Source organism: Primulina eburnea, chromosome 6, assembly GCF_022965805.1.
Source record: "Primulina eburnea isolate SZY01 chromosome 6, ASM2296580v1, whole genome shotgun sequence".
NCBI lineage: Eukaryota > Viridiplantae > Streptophyta > Magnoliopsida > Lamiales > Gesneriaceae > Primulina > Primulina eburnea.
In genome coordinates, this window is record NC_133106.1 from 4,517,311 (window position 1) to 4,537,002 (window position 19,692).

A 19,692-nucleotide genomic window follows, 5' to 3' on the forward strand; every position below is an offset into this window, starting at 1 on the left:
TCAAATAAACATAAAGACACGTGTCAGTATGTTTTTGGTTGAGTGTTTGAAAAATTTTGCAGAAACTGTCAGATATACGAATGATTTTGAAAATTTGAAAAAAAAAGACGAGCTGTCCAGACGGTTACTAAAGAAATCAGAAGAGGATTTGTCGTTTTATGATAACGTCTGCTGAAAGTTTCATGGTGCTGAAATATTTGAGCACTTTGACAAAAACCAGCAGACTTGTAGTTTTATCGAAAAGACAAACATTCTATCTGTTTTCTGAAAAGGTGTCAAACTCTTAGTCTGACTAAAATATTGTTCCCCCTCGGTAAATGCAACTAATAAGTGGTCATAATTGCGACAAGTGACTCTTGGCCATCTTTCAATCTGAACCGTCGAAATGAACAGTCGCAAGGGTCTTTGTTTCTTCTATAAATACCTGCACAACTGGAACGAGATAAAACACACAATCTAAAATGAAAACTCAAGATAAAAGTAAGTTAGAGTTGGATCCAGGAGTCGAAGCAAAAATGTTCAAAGAGAAGTTTGAGGATATCATTATTTACGTAATGATCCTTGAAACACACTCCTGGAGTTGTAGTTTCCACAGTCAAGCAGATCTATTGCTTCGATTGAGTTTGAAATGTAGCATCGATTCCTTCCAGAAGCATGCTAATGCAATAAGAGAGTGCCGGTGGATTGATGATGCTGAAAACATCTATGATGCCCTGTAAGGCATCTAAAAATATATTAGTGCTAACAAGACCCAAGCTTGCTAGATTCTTTCTAGGCCTTGAGCTTGCTGGAGTCTCTCGTTCCTGTTGAAGTACTTTGCAAGCAAATTGCAGAGAGCTCCTATTACTGAAAACAAAAGCTAAATGTAACGCTACTGGTTAAATAGCATTTGTAGATCTACTGTTTTTACTTTTGCATCGTGTAATGTACTGAAATGGCTTCTTATAAAGTTCCAGTTTACGTATCTGACTTTTCCTTCTGTTTTTCTGCAAATAACTTACTGTTAGTTCAATACGATAAATAAACGAGTAAGAATAAAATTTAACCAAGATAACAGAAAATAATCAAGTTAAATCTATCAATCCAAGAGAATTACGAAAGTAAGAAAACTTATTTTTGGTAAGGGTTTTGTGAAGATATCTGCTGTTTGTTGATCAGTAGAAACGTATTCCAGACGAATGTTCTTCTTCTGCACATGATCTCTAATGAAGTGATGTCTGATGTCAATGTGCTTCGTTCTGGAATGAAGTACTGGATTTTGTGTGATTGCAATTGCACTGGTATTATCATACAATATAGGTGATTCGGAGGCCTGAATCCCATAGTCTCTTAACTGTTGCTGAATCCACAATATCTGAGAGCAGCAGCTTTCAGCAGCCAGATATTCTGCTTCTGCAGTAGATGTGGCTATGGAAGTCTGCTTCTTGCTAAACCAGGATATCAGCCTATCACCAAGAAATTGACAAAAACCACTTGTGCTTTTCCGGTCTAGTTTGAAACCTGCATAATCAGCATCTGAATATCCAATAAGATTTAACGATGAATCATTGGGATACCATAAGCCGACATTTTGAGTTCCTTTTAAGTACTTCAAAATACGTTTAGCAGCAATATAATGAGATTGTTTGGGGTTAGATTGAAATCTAGCACAAATACAAACAGCAAACATGATATCTGGCCTACTGGCAGTTAGATATAATAAAGAATCAATAAGACCACGATACTGAGTTACCTTTACTGGAATTCCACTTCCATCTTTATCAAGTTTAATAGATGAGCTCATTGGAGTAGAAGCAGCAGAGCATGCTTCCATACCAAACTTTTTCAGAAGCTCCTTGGTATACTTGGCTTGATTTATAAAAATTTCAGTCTCCAGTTGCTTAATCTGTAATCCTAAGAAGAATGTTAATTCTTCCATCATACTCATTTCGAATTTATCCTGCATCAATTTTCCAAACTTTGCACATAATTTGGGGTTAGTTGACCCAAAAATGATATCATCAACATAGATCTGTACTAAAAGAATATGCTTATTCTTGACTAAAGTAAACAAAGTTTTGTCTACTGCTCCAATGGTAAAGTCATGATCGATAAGAAATTGTGATAAGGTGTCATACAAAGCTCTAGGTGCTTGTTTTAGACCATATAAAGCTTTGTGTAATTTAAATACATGATGAGGTGAGAAATGATTGATAAAACCTGGAGGTTGTTCGACGTAGACTTCTTCTTGTAAAAGACCATTCAGAAAAGCACTTTTCACATCCATTTGATATACTTTGAAATTCTTGAAAGCAGCAAAGGCTAAGAATATTCTAATTGCTTCGAGCCTTGCTACTGGTGCGTAGGTCTCATCAAAGTCTATTCCTTCTTCTTGTCTGAAATCTTGAGCTACCAATCTTGCTTTATTTCTCACCACTGTGCCTTCTTCATTGAGTTTGTTTCTAAATACCCGCCGAGTTCCAATGACAGCTTGGTGAGATGGTCTAGGTACTAGAAACCAAACTTCATTTCGTTTGAATTGATTCAGCTCTTCTTGCATGGCTTCAATCCAACTAGGATCCAGAAGAGCTTCTTCAATTTTCTTTTGTTCATCCTGAGATATAAAAGCAGCACGCATATATTCATTAAGCATTTGCCTTCTGGTTCTCAAAGGCGCTGCTGGATTACCAATAACTAATGACGGAGGATGAGATTTTCTCCAGATAAAAGGATTTGAAAGGATATCTTCCTGATTTGATTTGTTGAGATTGTTCTCGATGGAACCAGTAGTGGGTTCCTGAGTGTCTTCTGCTGGTATTGGTAGATCCAAAGTCTGTACTTCTGGTTCCACTAATGGAATGTCTGGTTCTGGATTTTGAAGATCCTTGATGTTTGCTTCTACATCATCTTCACTTTCAATTTCCAGGTGAATCCTGTCTAACCTGTTACTTAAATCAGATATGTTAGATATTTCAGGAGCACTGCTGTCTTCATCGAAGACAACATGAATCGATTCTTCAACATTAAGAGTTCTATTGTTGAAGATTCTAAAAGCTTTGCTTACAGCAGAGTAACCAAGAAATAGTCCAGCATCTGATTTTGAGTCAAATGCAGTTAAATGATTTTTGTCATTATTTAGCACAAAGCATTTGCCACCAAACACATGAAAATAAGATACGTTAGGCTTCTTCCCTTTCCATATTTCATAAGGGGTCTGATTGTGCCTTTTGTTGACCATAGATCTGTTTTGCGTGTAACAAGCAGTATTGATAGCTTCAGCCCAGAAGCGCTGAGAGATGTCTGCATCTGCTAGCATTGTTCTAGCAGCTTCTTTTAGAGTTCTATTTCTCCTCTCAGCTACTCTGTTTTGTTGAGGTGTTCTGGCAGCTGAATATTCATGATGAATCCCCTGTTCATTCAAATATAACTCAAGATACTTGTTAGTGAACTCAGTACCCCGATCACTTCTGATTTTAATGATGGTAGTGGATTTTTCATTTTGAATTATTTTCAGAAGCTTGATCAAGAGGCTACCGGTTTGATCTTTTCCTGCGAGAAATATTACCCAAGTGAATCTAGAAAAATCATCAATAACAACAAGAGTATATTTCATTCCCCCTAAGCTCATGATGGGGATTGGACCAAAAAGATCCATGTGCAGTAGTTCCAGACATCTTGAAGTTGATTTGCTATCTTTGTTCTTGAAGCTGGATCTTATCTGTTTCCCAAGCTGACAAGCAGAACAAACATGATTTTTCACAAAGTTAATATCAGGTAATCCTGTAGTGCCCAAATTTAATACACGTATAACCCATGCATTCATTTAATTATTAAATCATTTAAATTAATATTAAATGAGTTTCGGCGATGCATGATTTATTTAAATGCATTATTTTAAATTAATTATGTTTATGCGATGCACGTTAAAACGTTTTTCGAGTTTCATGTTTCAGGCGATTACTCGAGGCGGGATCGAGGAATGGACCGGTGACGATTTTTGGTACTTTAAAATGTGGTATTTTAATTTTTAGTCAAGAATGGGGCGTTTTAAATAAATTATTTAGTTGTTAGTATTTTAAAGCCTAATTTAATTAGTAGGTAATTTTGGTGATTTTAAACTTTTAGAGATACGACACTTGTGCATTTTATTTTAAATTAGGAGATTTTGTTAAAGTTAGAGGTGTGTTAGTATTTTAATTAGTTGTTAATTACTAATTAAGAAATTTATTTCCTAATTAAACTTCCCTAATCCCCTCCCCACTACCCAAACTCACGCACACACTTACTTTCTCACACACACTCACGTACAAACACACACACAATTACTTCACAAGCAAATTTTCAGATTTTAATATTTTGTGAGGAGAATTCTTAGGGTTCTTAGGGAGAGAAGCAGCCGCCCCTTCTCCAAAATATTTCCAGCAACTTTTCGTATATTTTATCACAAGATTTTAGCGCCACGTTCATCCCGGTTCAACCCTCACGCCATCTCCGCTTCGACATCGCCGTTACGGTATCTCAAATCATATAAAGGCACGTATAATCTGTTCTTGCTGTGTCGATCAAGTCATATACTGTATTGCGTTGTTTTTATGCGTAAAAGTTATGTATGATGATAGTATTTTGAGCGGATCACGAATCGGATCAATTTCGAAGGAAAATTTTTAGATCTAAAACTCGTTTTTTTGTTCATGTCAAAACTGCGATTTTTTCTGTTCATATTTTGGGAAAACTTTCAACGGAAAAAACGTAGAACTCTTCGATACCTTCGAATTGATATATGATTCGAAATTTTTGGACGAAAAATGAGTGAGTTATGATATTTTCCGTGCGACTGCGCAAACTGGAATTTTCAGAAAATTATGTTATTGACACGTTTCTTGAAGTTTATTGTTGCAGGCTTCGTTGGGGATCGACGGGTGTTTGTTGCTGCGAATAAGTATATTGGTAAAGATGTTTGGAGTATTTTTGAGGCTTTGTTTCATGTCGTTAGGCACCACGTTGAATTAAGCGTCGTAGGAGGAGAAATTGATATCAAATCCGTTTTGTGTCGTTGGTTGTGAATTGTTACGCTTGGGGTTGATTTTAATGTTCACTCAGGCTTGGCATATTGTTATGGTGTTCTATGAATGTCTTGAGGAGTAGTTTTGTAGCCATTGAAGTTGATTAGGGAGAAGAATTTTAGTTGACAGATTTTCACGCAGGTTTCAGCGTTCAGTAGCTATACGGACCCAGGGACGGACCCTGACACGGGGTCCGTGTCTTTGCTTTCCCCTTGGTGCGTCTATACAGTAGGTACACGGACCTGGTTCCGGATCCTTACACGGGGTCCGTGCCCCGTCCCTTCCCGAGTACTCCTATCACAGTATGTACACGGACCCTCACCCGGACCCTCACACGGGGTCCGTGTCTTCGAGTTTCAGTCGATGTCCTCTTCCAGAGCCTACACGGACCCCCATCCGGACCCAAGCACGGGGTCCGTGCCTCCTTCATTTTTTGACACGTACTTTACAGTAGGTAGACGGACCCGGGCTAGGGATCCGTGTACACACTGTTTGGGAAAAATATATTTTTGGTACTTTTAAGTTCGAAGTTATGGCTTAGTGCAAGGATTTTTAAGGTCATGTCATGGATAATTATAGAAGGTCCTAAGGTATGATCGAGCTTGAGAGTAAGTATAATTTCTACGTCTAAGTTTTGCATGTTAAGCCTTTGAATTCATGTTAGTACGTTGCAGCAACTACCCCGGTCGAAGTCCAACGAATCCCTCAACGCCAAGTAAGTATGTTGACGTGCAAAGGAAATATGTTTAAGTTTTTGAGGTATGCTAAATGTCTTGTGACCATATTATGTAGGATTGGAAAGCGTTAAATTATGAACGGGGACCAATCCGCCCGTTAAATTATGAACGGGTTAGATCGTGGTTGTGAAGCGTTAAATTATGAACGTGGATCAACTGGCCTGTTAAATTATGAACAGGGATCTTATGTATGTGACAGTGGATACGTCCCTGTCAGCCCAGTACTGTGGTGTGTCTGATCAGGCGTCTATTATGTATGGGTCACTTGCTTTGAAACATCCTCTACGCAAAAATGATGACGTTATTTATGTTTACGTATGCAGTATGTTTATGAAAGTTTGAGTTATGGCACGTCGAAGTATGTATGTACGTATGTTCAAGTTTTAATGCGCAAGTTCAAGTTTCAAATTATGTATGTCCTATTTTAAAGTTGCATGCGACCTTATTATGTAGTACTCGTTATTCCAGTTTATACGTGTTGAGTCTTTAGACTCACTAGACTTGATCGATGCAGGTGACTATGTTGAGGAGACAGGAGGTGTTGACCAAGGGGCAGGCTTGGGCTGAGTGGCAGGCTAAACCCGAGGACCGCAAGTTTATGTTTATGCAAATTTTTAAAATACTCTGATGTTTTGATTTGAACGTGAGACGTTTTGAGACAGTTTATTTTAGCAAAATTTTATTGGTGACGGATGATGGTGAGATTTATTTTATGAATGTTGAGTGACGACCGTATGAATGTTTTTATTTAAGAAAATTTTTAATTCTTCCGCAAATTTTAAGTAGTGTAGAATACGGTTCGTTACAGTTGGTATCAGAGCGGTGTTCTTGTAAAGGGTTACGCCTACTGCCAGTCGCAAGAAGCTCTCGAAGTCACACCTCAAGTCTGTAAGTTTTAAAGTTTTGAGTTACGCTATGTACTATGCATTAGATCATGATTTCAGCATGTTTATGTTTTAAAGTTCAAATTTTGTGCATCTTATGATATTGGTATTATATTCATGCATGTTGGGTTTACGTGTTGGGTAATTGTTGGAACAGTATGCCTCCTAGACGTATGGTTAACCAGGAAGATAGGACTGAGGACAGGGAGCACCGAGAGGAGGAAAGAGCCAATCCTCCACCTCCACCACCACCTCCAGATATGCAGGCGCAGATGCTTGCAGGCATGACGCAGTTCTTCGCGCAGTTTGCGAGGAACCAGACTGCTGTAGGCCCCGAGGAGAGGCCTAGACCTGAGGCAGGTATATGAGAGGTTCCGGAGGATGAGTCCGAAGGAGTTTGCGGGTACCACTGACCCGATGATAGCTGAAGGGTGGATCAAGTCCATCGAAGTGATTTTCGACTTTATGGAGCTGGCAGATGCTGATAGGGTACGTTGTGCCATTTTCTTATTAACTGGAGACGCCAGACTATGGTGGGAGAGTGCGTCAGTGGCAGTCAATTTACAGGTGCTGCCTTGGAATGGTTTTAAAGAGGTTTTCTACTCCAAGTACTTCACTGAGGAAGTACGAACCCGACTCACCAACGAGTTCATGACGCTGCGGCAAGGAGATAGTAGCGTGGCAGAGTTTGTGAGAAAGTTTGAGAGGGGGTGTCACTTCGTGCCCCTCATTGCGAATGATGCCCAAGCAAAGTTGAGGCATTTTCTGAATGGTCTGCGGCCGATCCTACGCCGTGACGTGAGAGTAGCTGGTCCCACTTCTTATGCAGTCGCCGTATCTAGAGCATTGGCGGCAGAGCAGGACCAGCGAGATATTGAGGCAGATAGGCAGGGCAAGAGGCCCTACCAGGCTCCACCGCAGCAGCAGAATCAGAGGCCTCAGTTTAAGAGGCCGTTTCAGGGACCGCCAGCGAAGAAGCCATATCATGGACCGCCTAAGGGCAAGGGTCCAGTTCAGCAGCAAGGGGCGCCTCAGAAGCCCGTTGCCTTCCCCGTGTGTCCTAAATGCAATCGTCAGCACCCGGGACAGTGCTTGTATGGATCAGGCAGGTGCTTCAAGTGTGGAGCTACAGATCATATGCTGAAGGAGTGCCCACAGTGGAAGCAACCAACCCAGGGCAGAGTATTTGCCATGCATGCACAGGAGGCGGACCCAGACACCACCCTACTGACTGGTAAACTTTTCTACCTAAGCTCGGTATTATATTGTCTTGCATGTGGAATTTTTCTTCTTGGGATTATTAGCGTGCTATTAATACTTTGGGTACCTAAGGTTATTGAGTTCTATTGTGCTTAAGGTTTATGGTATAAATTTTGAGATATAAGTTAGTTTGTGTTGTGCTAACGCGTCTCAGGAAACATTTTCATTAAGAGACTATCCACAACCGCGTTGATAGACTCAGGAGCCACTCACTCCTTCGTATCAGAGACGTTTGCCAATCATTTAGACCTCAAGTCCATTGGCCTAGACGTGAATTTTTCGGTAGTAGTCCCATCAGGGGAAGAGCTGTTAGCTACCAGTGTGGTCAGAGATATCGACCTAGAACTGCATGGCCACCTAGTGTATGCAGATTTAATCATATTGCCGATGCCAGAATTCGACATTATCTTGGGCATGGACTGGCTGACTAAGAATAGAGTTCTGATAGATTTTCAGAAGAGGTCAGTTTTAGTTAGACCGCCGGGCATGGAGCAGTTTCTTTTTGAGCCAGCCAGATGGAGAAGCTTTCCTCGCATGATTTCATGCATGCAGGCGAGGAGTTTGATCTCCAAGGGATGTCAGGCCTTTTTGGCTAGTATTATTTCAGCGCCTGACGTGCCCACTCCTTCTATTTCAGAAGTGCCAGTAGTCAGCGAATTTCCAGACGTCTTTTCTGATGACGTCACCGGCCTTCCACCAGAGAGAGAGGTGGAATTTGCAATCGATCTCGTGCCAAGCACAGCGCCAATCTCTAAGGCACCATACAGGTTAGCTCCAGCTGAGATGTTAGAGCTCAAGCAGCAGATTCAAGAGCTCCTCGACAAAGGCTTTATCCGCCCCAGTTTCTCACCGTGGGGCGCACCAGTGCTCTTTGTGAAGAAGAAGGATGGGAGCATGAGGTTGTGCATCGATTACCGTGAACTAAACAAGGTAACGATCAAGAACAAATACCCGTTGCCTAGAATCGAAGACTTGTTCGATCAGTTGCAGGGAGCTACCGTGTTCTCTAAGATAGATCTTCGATCAGGGTATCATCAGCTGAAAGTTAAGGATGTAGATGTTCATAAGACAGCTTTCAGGACCAGATACGGGCATTACGAGTTCTTAGTAATGCCGTTTGGATTGACCAATGCTCCAGCAATTTTCATGGATCTCATGAACCGAGTATTTCAGCCGTTCCTCGACCAATTCGTCATAGTATTCATTGACGACATTCTAATATACTCGAAGAGCCATGAAGAGCACAACCAGCACTTGAGGACAGTATTACAGACATTGCAGAGTCGCAAGTTATTTGCGAAGTTCAGTAAGTGTGAATTTTGGCTGCAGAAAGTTGCATTTTTTGGGCATATAGTATCCAGCAGCGGTATTGAGGTGGACCCATCGAAGGTGGCAGCCGTTAAAGAATGGGTTGAGCCAAAGAACGCATCTAAAATCCGCAGCTTTTTGGGTTTAGCAGGCTATTACCGTAAGTTTATTAAGGGATTTTCGTCCATAGCAGTGCCGCTCACCTCACTAACCAAGAAAAATGCAAAGTTTGTGTGGAGCAAGGAATGCCAGAAGAGCTTCGACACCTTGAAGCAAGCTCTTATTTCAGCGCCAGTGCTAGCCATGCCGACAGGGCAAGGCGAGTTTGTGCTTTATACCGATGCATCTAAGCTCGGATTAGGCACAGTGTTGATGCAGCAAGGTCGGGTCATAGCTTATGCTTCCAGACAGTTAAAGGTGCATGAGAAGAACTACCCGACTCACGATTTGGAATTAGCCGCCGTTGTCTTTGCATTGAAAATTTGGAGACACTACCTATACGGCGAGAAATGCCAGATTTTCACCGACCACAAGAGTCTCAAATATTTCTTCACGCAGAAAGAGTTGAATATGAGACAGAGACGGTGGTTAGAACTTGTGAAAGATTACGACTGCGAGATTAGCTACCATCCGGGAAAAGCTAATGTTGTCGCAGACGCCTTGAGCAGAAAAGTGGCAGTGGTAGCTCAGTTGACAGCTCAGAGACCCCTTCAATCTGAGATTCAGAAGTTTGGTCTAGAGATTTATCGTGATGGCAAGGCTCCTAGGCTGTCTAATCTGACAGTCAAATCTGATTTGCTAGACCGAATCCGAGCAGGTCAGCCTTCAGATGAGCAGTTACAGAAATGGAGACTGAAAGACGAAGCCAAGGGCAGTGTGCTGTACACCATTTCGGACGGCATTGTGAGATACAGAGGTAGAATGTGGGTGCCTAGTGTTGGTTCGATCAGACAGGATATTTTGACAGAGGCACACGCATCTCCGTATTCCATTCACCCAGGAGGCACCAAGATGTACAAAGACCTTCAGTTATTGTATTGGTGGCCAGGGATGAAGCGAGACATCCGTAGGTTCGTATCAGAATGTCTCACTTGTCAGCAAGTAAAAGACTGAACATCAGAGGCCAGCAGGATTGGTTAAGCCACTACCCATTCCCGAGTGGAAGTGGGAGAACATTACTATGGATTTTGTGGTTGGATTACCGAGATCAGTCAGAGGATCGAACTCCATTTGGGTTATAGTGGACCGACTCACTAAGTCAGCGCATTTTCTGCCAGTGAAGACGACTTTCTCCATGACGCAGTATGCGGATCTTTATATCCAGGAGATCGTCCGGTTGCATGGTTTCCCAGCCTCTATTGTGTCCGATAGGGACCCGAGGTTTACATCGTCCTTCTGGAAGAGCTTACATGCAGCTATGGGGACGAAGTTGCTTTTTAGTACAGCTTTTCACCCGCAGACAGATGGCCAGTCTGAGCGAGTGATTCAGATTTTAGAGGATTTGCTAAGGGCATGCATGATTGACTTCCAAGGAAATTGGGAGCCTAGACTACCTCTAGTGGAGTTCACATACAACAACAGTTTCCAAGCATCTATTGGTATGGCTCCCTACGAGGCATTGTATGGGAGGAAGTGCAGATCACCAGTTCATTGGGATGAAGTTAGTGAGAGGACAGAACTTGGCCCAGAAATAGTTCAGCAGACTGCAGACGTGGTGGTCAAAATTCGTGATAGAATGAAGACCGCCCAGAGCCGTCAGAAGAGCTATGCAGATAAAAGAAGGAGAGATCTCGAGTTTGCCGTAGGAGATCACGTTTTTATCAAGATAGCACCTATGAAGGGTGTTATGAGATTTGGAAAGAGAGGCAAGTTGAGTCCGAGGTTTATTGGACCGTTTGAGATCTTGGACAGAGTTGGGACGCTAGCGTATCGTGTAGCCCTTCCGCCGAATCTGGTCGGGGTGCACAACGTGTTCCATGTCTCGATGCTGAGAAAATATTTGGCTAATCCTTCTCATGTTCTGAGTTATGAGCCGCTGCAGTTGACTCCAGACCTGTCTTATGAGGAGAAACCAGTCCAAATCCTAGACAGACAGGAGCGCAGACTTCGGAACAAGACGACTAAGTTGGTCAAAGTTCAATGGCTGAATCAATCGGTGGAAGAAGCCACTTGGGAGTCAGAGGCCGACATGAGACTTCGCTACCCGGAGTTATTCGGTAAGACTTAATTTCGAGGACGAAATTCTTATAAGTGGGGGAGGAACTGTAGTGCCCAAATTTAATACACGTATAACCCATGCATTCATTTAATTATTAAATCATTTAAATTAATATTAAATGAGTTTCGGCGATGCATGATTTATTTAAATGCATTATTTTAAATTAATTAAATTTATGCGATGCACGTTAAAACGTTTTTCGAGTTTCATGTTTCAGGCGATTACTCGAGGCGGGATCGAGGAATGGACCGGTGACGATTTTTGGTACTTTAAAATGTGGTATTTTAATTTTTAGTCAAGAATGGGGCGTTTTAAATAAATTATTTAGTTGTTAGTATTTTAAAGCCTAATTTAATTAGTAGGTAATTTTGGTGATTTTAAACTTTTAGAGATACGACACTTGTGCATTTTATTTTAAATTAGGAGATTTTGTTAAAGTTAGAGGTGTGTTAGTATTTTAATTAGTTGTTAATTACTAATTAAGAAATTTATTTCCTAATTAAACTTCCCTAATCCCCTCCCCACTACCCAAACTCACGCACACACTTACTTTCTCACACACACTCACGTACAAACACACACACAATTACTTCACAAGCAAATTTTCAGATTTTAATATTTTGTGAGGAGAATTCTTAGGGTTCTTAGGGAGAGAAGCAGCCGCCCCTTCTCCAAAATATTTCCAGCAACTTTTCGTATATTTTATCACAAGATTTTAGCGCCACGTTCATCCCGGTTCAACCCTCACGCCATCTCCGCTTCGACATCGCCGTTACGGTATCTCAAATCATATAAAGGCACGTATAATCTGTTCTTGCTGTGTCGATCAAGTCATATACTGTATTGCGTTGTTTTTATGCGTAAAAGTTATGTATGATGATAGTATTTTGAGCGGATCACGAATCGGATCAATTTCGAAGGAAAATTTTTAGATCTAAAACTCGTTTTTCTGTTCATGTCAAAACTGCGATTTTTTCTGTTCATATTTTGGGAAAACTTTCAACGGCAAAAACGTAGAACTCTTCGATACCTTCGAATTGATATATGATTCGAAATTTTTGGACGAAAAATGAGTGAGTTATGATATTTTCCGTGCGACTGCGAAAACTGGAATTTTCAGAAAATTATGTTATTGATACGTTTCTTGAAGTTTATTGTTGCAGGCTTCGTTGGGGATCGACGGGTGTTTGTTGCTGCGAATAAGTATATTGGTAAAGATGTTTGGAGTATTTTTGAGGCTTTGTTTCATGTCGTTAGGCACCACGTTGAATTAAGCGTCGTAGGAGGAGAAATTGATATCAAATCCGTTTTGTGTCGTTGGTTGTGAATTGTTACGCTTGGGGTTGATTTTAATGTTCACTCAGGCTTGGCATATTGTTATGGTGTTCTATGAATGTCTTGAGGAGTAGTTTTGTAGCCATTGAAGTTGATTAGGGAGAAGAATTTTAGTTGACAGATTTTCACGCAGGTTTCAGCGTTCAGTAGCTATACGGACCCAGGGACGGACCCTGACACGGGGTCCGTGTCTTTGCTTTCCCCTTGGTGCGTCTATACATTAGGTACACGGACCTGGTTCCGGATCCTTACACGGGGTCCGTGCCCCGTCCCTTCCCGAGTACTCCTATCACAGTATGTACACGGACCCTCACCCGGACCCTCACACGGGGTCCGTGTCTTCGAGTTTCAGTCGATGTCCTCTTCCAGAGCCTACACGGACCCCCATCCGGACCCAAGCACGGGGTCCGTGCCTCCTTCATTTTTTTGACACGTACTTTACAGTAGGTAGACGGACCCGTACACGGACCCGGGCTAGGGATCCGTGTACACACTATTTGGGAAAAATATATTTTTGGTACTTTTAAGTTCGAAGTTATGGCTTAGTGCAAGGATTTTTAAGGTCATGTCATGGATAATTATAGAAGGTCCTAAGGTATGATCGAGCTTGAGAGTAAGTATGATTTCTACGTCTAAGTTTTGCATGTTAAGCCTTTGAATTCATGTTAGTACGTTGCAGCAACTACCCCGGTCGAAGTCCAACGAATCCCTCAACGCCAAGTAAGTATGTTGACGTGCAAAGGAAATATGTTTAAGTTTTTGAGGTATGCTAAATGTCTTGTGACCATATTATGTAGGATTGGAAAGCGTTAAATTATGAACGGGGACCAATCCGCCCGTTAAATTATGAACGGGTTAGATCGTGGTTGTGAAGCGTTAAATTATGAACGTGGATCAACTGGCCTGTTAAATTATGAACAGGGATCTTATGTATGTGACAGTGGATACGTCCCTGTCAGCCCAGTACTGTGGTGTGTCTGATCAGGCGTCTATTATGTATGGGTCACTTGCTTTGAAACATCCTCTACGCAAAAATGATGACGTTATTTATGTTTACGTATGCAGTATGTTTATGAAAGTTTGAGTTATGGCACGTCGAAGTATGTATGTACGTATGTTCAAGTTTTAATGCGCAAGTTCAAGTTTCAAATTATGTATGTCCTATTTTAAAGTTGCATGCGACCTTATTATGTAGTACTCGTTATTCCAGTTTATACGTGTTGAGTCTTTAGACTCACTAGACTTGATCGATGCAGGTGACTATGTTGAGGAGACAGGAGGTGATGACCAAGGGGCAGGCTTGGGCTGAGTGGCAGGCTAAACCCGAGGACCGCAAGTTTATGTTTATGCAAATTTTTAAAATATTCTGATGTTTTGATTTGAACGTGAGACGTTTTAGACAGTTTATTTTAGCAAAATTTTATTGGTGACGGATGATGGTGAGATTTATTTTATGAATGTTGAGTGACGACCGTATGAATGTTTTTATTTAAGAAAATTTTTAATTCTTCCGCAAATTTTAAGTAGTGTAGAATACGGTTCGTTACAAATCCATCAACTATATTCTGCTTCTTGAGATAATTGATTGACTTGAAATTCAGATGATTCAATTTCTTGTGCCATAGCCAGTGTTTACTGCTAAGAGAAGCAACTAAGCATGTAGGAGTATTGTCATGATTTGAGTTCCAAGAAACTCTGTAAGTATTGCCTTCTCTTTTTCCGGTTAACACAGTAGTTTCAGCAGAATCTCTAACTATACATGAATGCTTCTGAAAAGCTACAGAATAGCCATTATCACATAGTTGACTAATGCTGATTAGATTGTAACAAAGGTTGTCAACTAATAACACATCATTGATAGTTATGTTACCATGGATAATCTTACCCTTACCCATGGTTTTACCTTTTGAGTTGTCTCCAAAAGTTATCTTTGGTCCAGTACAACTCCCTATCTCGGAAAGTATGTTTTTCTGTCCAGTCATGTGTCAGGAGCATCCACTGTCCAGATACCATGTAGAGTTACTGACTTCTGATTTCTTCTACTGTTCCTGCATACACAAATTTTAGTATCTGGTCCCCAAATCTATTTGGGTCCAAGCCTTATCAGTCCTTTGGGGACCCACATTTGTACAATTCTTGGTGACCTTGTACTTCGGGTATCCAAAGATGTGTGTGCAATAGAAGGTCTGTTATTTCTAACAGTATGCAGTGTTGCACATATCCAGTGTTGGCTTAGTATTAGTTTCAGAAGTGCCTTCATTATTACCAAAACCGAGACCACTTCTATCTCCTGATTGTTTTTGTAATTCTTGCATCTTTTCCAATGAAACAGAAGACTTGTTCCAAGAATTCACCAGTAGCGACAACTTCTGGTTTTCAGAAAGCACCTTCTGGTAATCTGCTTTGGCTCTTTCATTCTCAGTTATTAATTTACTCATCTTAACTTGTAAATCATTACAGCTGTCTACTTGCAAGCAAGTTAACTTACTGTTCTGATTTTTTAAGTTTTGATTTTCGATCTTAACTTCTTCAAATGATTGAGAAAGTTTGGAATACTCTTTTACCATGTCATGTAGTGCATCAATCAAATCATTTTGTGTAAATTCATTGGAGTCAAAATCAAATACCTCTTCGAATGTCGAGGTTGAGTCATTGTCTGCCATGAGACATTTGACTTCTTCCGCATCACTATCACTGGAATGAATTTCTGAGTCAGATGACTCAGAACTAGAGTCCGTCCATTTGGATTTGCTTTCTTCGGCAATCATTGCTTTTCGATCTCTTCTGGTATTTTTTTCATTTCTCTTGTGATCTTTTCTCTTTTGGTCATCCTTCTTTGGTTTAGGAAAATCAGCAATGAAGTGACCTATCTTTCCACAGTTAAAGCATCCCATATCACTAGATGGTGAATCTTTCTTGAAGTTGCGATTGGGACCCTGATAAGTTCGATGGTTCTTCTTCATGAACCTGGAGAATTTCTTTACAAATAAGGACAAAGCATCACTACTGATTTGTTCAGCAGTCTTCTCCAATGTATTGTCACTGATCACAGTAGGTAATGCCTGAGGTGCAACTGCAGCAGCAGTAGATGAGGTAGTGGCAGCAGCAGTGAAAGCAGTAGCAGTAGCAGCAAGAGCCTTGGTAGGTAGGCTTGAAGGCTCTTCTCCAATTCTTACTTCCAATTCGAACTCGTAAGCTTTCAGATCTGCAAATAAGTCGTGCAGTTCCAATTTGTTCAAATCTTTGGACACTCTCATAACCATTGTTTTAACATCTCATTCTCTGGGTAAGGCTCTCATCACCTTGAGGGCTATCTCTCTGTTGCTATGCTCTTTACCCAGAGCTGTTAGCTCATTAACTAGGCTACTGAATCTTTCATCAAACTCGTTTAGAGTTTCACCAGCTCTTATTTTTAGATTTTCGAACTTCTGCATTGCTACAGACAGTTTGTTTTCTTTCGTTTGCTCATTTCCTTCACATATCTGGATGAGCTTCTCGCAAATATCCTTTGCAGTAGAACACATTTTGATCTCGCTAAAAGTGTTCTTGTCGAGAGTTTTATACAGTATATCCTTCGCCACATTATCAAGGTTGGCCTTCTTCTTATCTTCACTGGTTCATTCACTTCTTGATTTTTCAACCATCTGTGGTGCACCCTCAGTAACAGCAACAGCTGTATTAGGCTTTAATATTTTCAGTGGACCATCTGTGATGACATACCACATGTCATCATCTTGTGCTGCAAGATGAGCTTGCATTCTGATTTTCCAGTCATGGAAATCTTCCTTAGAGAACATAGAGATCTTGCTGAAGTGTGTCATTTGTTGTAGTTTTTCACGAACAAGAATAACCCGCTCTGATACCAATTGTTGAGGATCGAAGTTGAGTTTAGAGGGGGGGTGAATAAACTCTACTCGTTTTTCTTTCTTTTCTGATGAGGTACTAAAATCCTGTTAGGGATAGTAGTTTATCTTGTGCGAATACTTTCACCTGATTACAATAAAAACGTGCGGAAACAATCTGATGAAGTAGTTGAAAGACAATAAAACAGTAGGCAGCAGTTGTTTATGGAAGTTCGAAGATAAACTCTTCTACGTCTCCCCTTCTCCTGTTTCCAGAAGGTATAACTAAAAGACTTTGGATATTACAGTACAACTCTTGTACACACCCACTTCAGAAGGACTTATACCTCGGCCTACTGAAACTCTTAGTTTCTCAACTCACAAAATGCGAAACACAAAGTTCTGAAAAAACTCTTTTCAGATTACAAACTCTTCTAGATAAAGTATAAGTGATGTAAGGATTGTGAAGAGTGTAAGAATCAGTAGCACAAGATGATCTTCAAAAGATCAGATATTAGCTATGAAGCGTGTGCTACTTTTCTTTGTGTTGAACTTTTAGTACTCAAGGAATTTCAAGATTTGTCTGATGAGAGATGATAACTTTTGTTCCTTGAAAGATGCTATTATGCGAAGTGTCGTGTCGTATAAGGATTTGATCCATGTATATATAATCGACTGAGTTCAACGTTCACAATCAGAGGATGTCTCCAGATAACTGATATAATCAGCTTTATTACCAAAAGAAGTTCCTGCAGAAAAGCTATAAAACAATCAGTCTTGTTTCATACTTAATTGGGTAAAATGCATTAAATGACTCCGTATAGTATTTAATGCTTCTATTAATACTAGTACTAGGAACCCTTTAACGATAACAATAAAGATAGCAACGTTATGAAACGTTCTCTACTGGTTTAGTTTTACTCTCCTTTCTACTGGTTTAGTTTTATGAGACCAGTAGCTTTTGATAAGTTAGTCTACTGTTCTGGTCTGTTGGTTTTAGTTAATCATCGCCACAATAAAATTCATGTCTAACAGATATATACGGTATCTGATCGACAATCCAACATTAAAATTTAGTTGATTTTAAATCAAGCGGATAAATGGTCTTTTGAGAAGAACTATTATGTTTTTTGATATTTTAGGATTTTTGGTGTGAAAAAATATAATATAAACTTTTAAAATAAAATTTTCATCACAAAGAGTATTCCAGATATGAAAGCCTTTTTTAAAATCAAGTCTTCCCACTATTTTCCCAACGAAGTAATGACAGTGACTCTTTCACGCTAGATTGACTTAGTCTAATTTAAAAATCATACGTCAAAATGTGAATTTACACAATTTATTCAAGTGAAGGAATCATGCATTTGAAACTTTCATCCCAAAATAGAATGATAAAGTATCATATGTTCAGGTCGCGACATTATTTATGGCACTAAATTTTATAAATTGAAAAATAATGACATCACATGTATAATTATTATAAGTATTTTTTTAAGAGTACGTCTCTTGTGAGACGGTCTCACGAATCTTTATCTGTGAGACGGGTCAACCCTACCGATATTCACAATAAAAAAATACTCTTAGTATAAAAAGTAATATTTTTTAATGGATCACCCAAATAAGAGATCTGTCATAAAAAATATGATTCTTGAGACCGTCTCATACAAGTTTTTATCTTTTTTTTAATATTACTCTCTCTCCATCCCATGTGTATAATTGAGATATCTTATCTAAAAATAATACCGACTTGATTATTTCAACTTAGGATCCAAGTTTACTACTTTCTTGGAAATTACACCATAAGTTCCCAATATTGAAAGAAACCAGAAACTCACAACACTTTTCTCCGCATGTTCTTCCCTCAATTTGACTACATCTATACACAATTGGCTTCAACATGGGGGATACACACTTGCACACATAAAAATTCTTCGTTGTTACATCATTAAACTTTGTCTTGTAAAAGTTGCCAAAACAAAGAACTTTCCTTACAACATCCATTGTGTGATTTTATACACGCTAGCCTGTTCTGATGTATAAATTTATATCTTATGGTGATCGAATATATCAAACACCAACAAGAATATCCAAGAGATAGAGTGTGTGTGTTTGTTTGTGTGTGTGTGTGTATGAGAGATAGAGTTGGGGAGACTGAAATTCGAGTAATGGAGTATCTTGAAAACAGTATTTTTTCCTTTCCAGCATTTTGGCTGATGTTCAAAAACATCTACTTGGACATCGAGAATCGTTTTTCAAGATTCGATCTGTTCCTACAAAGTGTTCCAAAGTTTTTGTCGACCAAATGGAACAGCTTTGGGGGCAAGAAAACTCAGGTATCCAATTCTTCCGAGGCCCGCCAGCAAGGGCCGATTCGCGATAACAGATATTCCGATGTGGAGAAGACGATGGATATCTCGGAAATCAACTTGGTCATGAGTAGATTAGGAGTGTGGTGTGCCATGGAGGGTGCTGAAAATAGGCATGATAATAAGCTTTATGGTGAAGATGATTTCTTGACATTGTTTGATGAAGAAGAGCCCAGCCTCGAGGAAATTAAGGAGACTTTCGAGGTTTTCGATTCGAACAAGGATGGATTCATAGATTGTAGTGAGTTGAGGAGAGTTTTGTGTGCTCTGGGATTAAGACAAGGGTGTGATTTGGAGGATTGCAAGAGGATGATTCGAGATTTTGATGTGAACGGAGACGGGCTCATTGATTTTCGTGAGTTTGTCATATTCATGGAGAAATGCTTCTCAAACGCTAAGGGATAAATTGGATCCTAGCACGTCGTCCTATGTGTGTGTTATATGAGACTGATCAACATCGATCAGCCCTATATGACCTACACTTGGATCGTGGATTATGCCCTTCGAGTCGTACTCGAATGACAAGATCGAATTTTCTCGTGTGTTTGATACTTTAGTACTATTTCATATTATTTATGTTAAAGTAGGTGTTTAGCGAGCCAACTTGTCGTGGCTTGGACTTTATTGACTCTGATATAAAAATAATTTTTATTTTAATAATATTTTACGATTCTATCCAATTTATTTCATTTACTTTAAT

General features: G+C 39.9%; 1 protein-coding gene across 1 annotated transcript; it reads left to right on the forward strand.

The window, feature by feature from the left end:
• Positions 1-18,791: 18,791 nt before the first annotated feature.
• On the forward strand, positions 18,792-19,397 carry LOC140835278 (probable calcium-binding protein CML46). The gene has a single exon (XM_073200766.1). It carries the CDS (start codon positions 18,792-18,794, stop codon positions 19,395-19,397), a length of 606 nt encoding a protein of 201 aa, XP_073056867.1.
• The last annotated feature ends 295 nt before the right edge of the window (positions 19,398-19,692 follow it).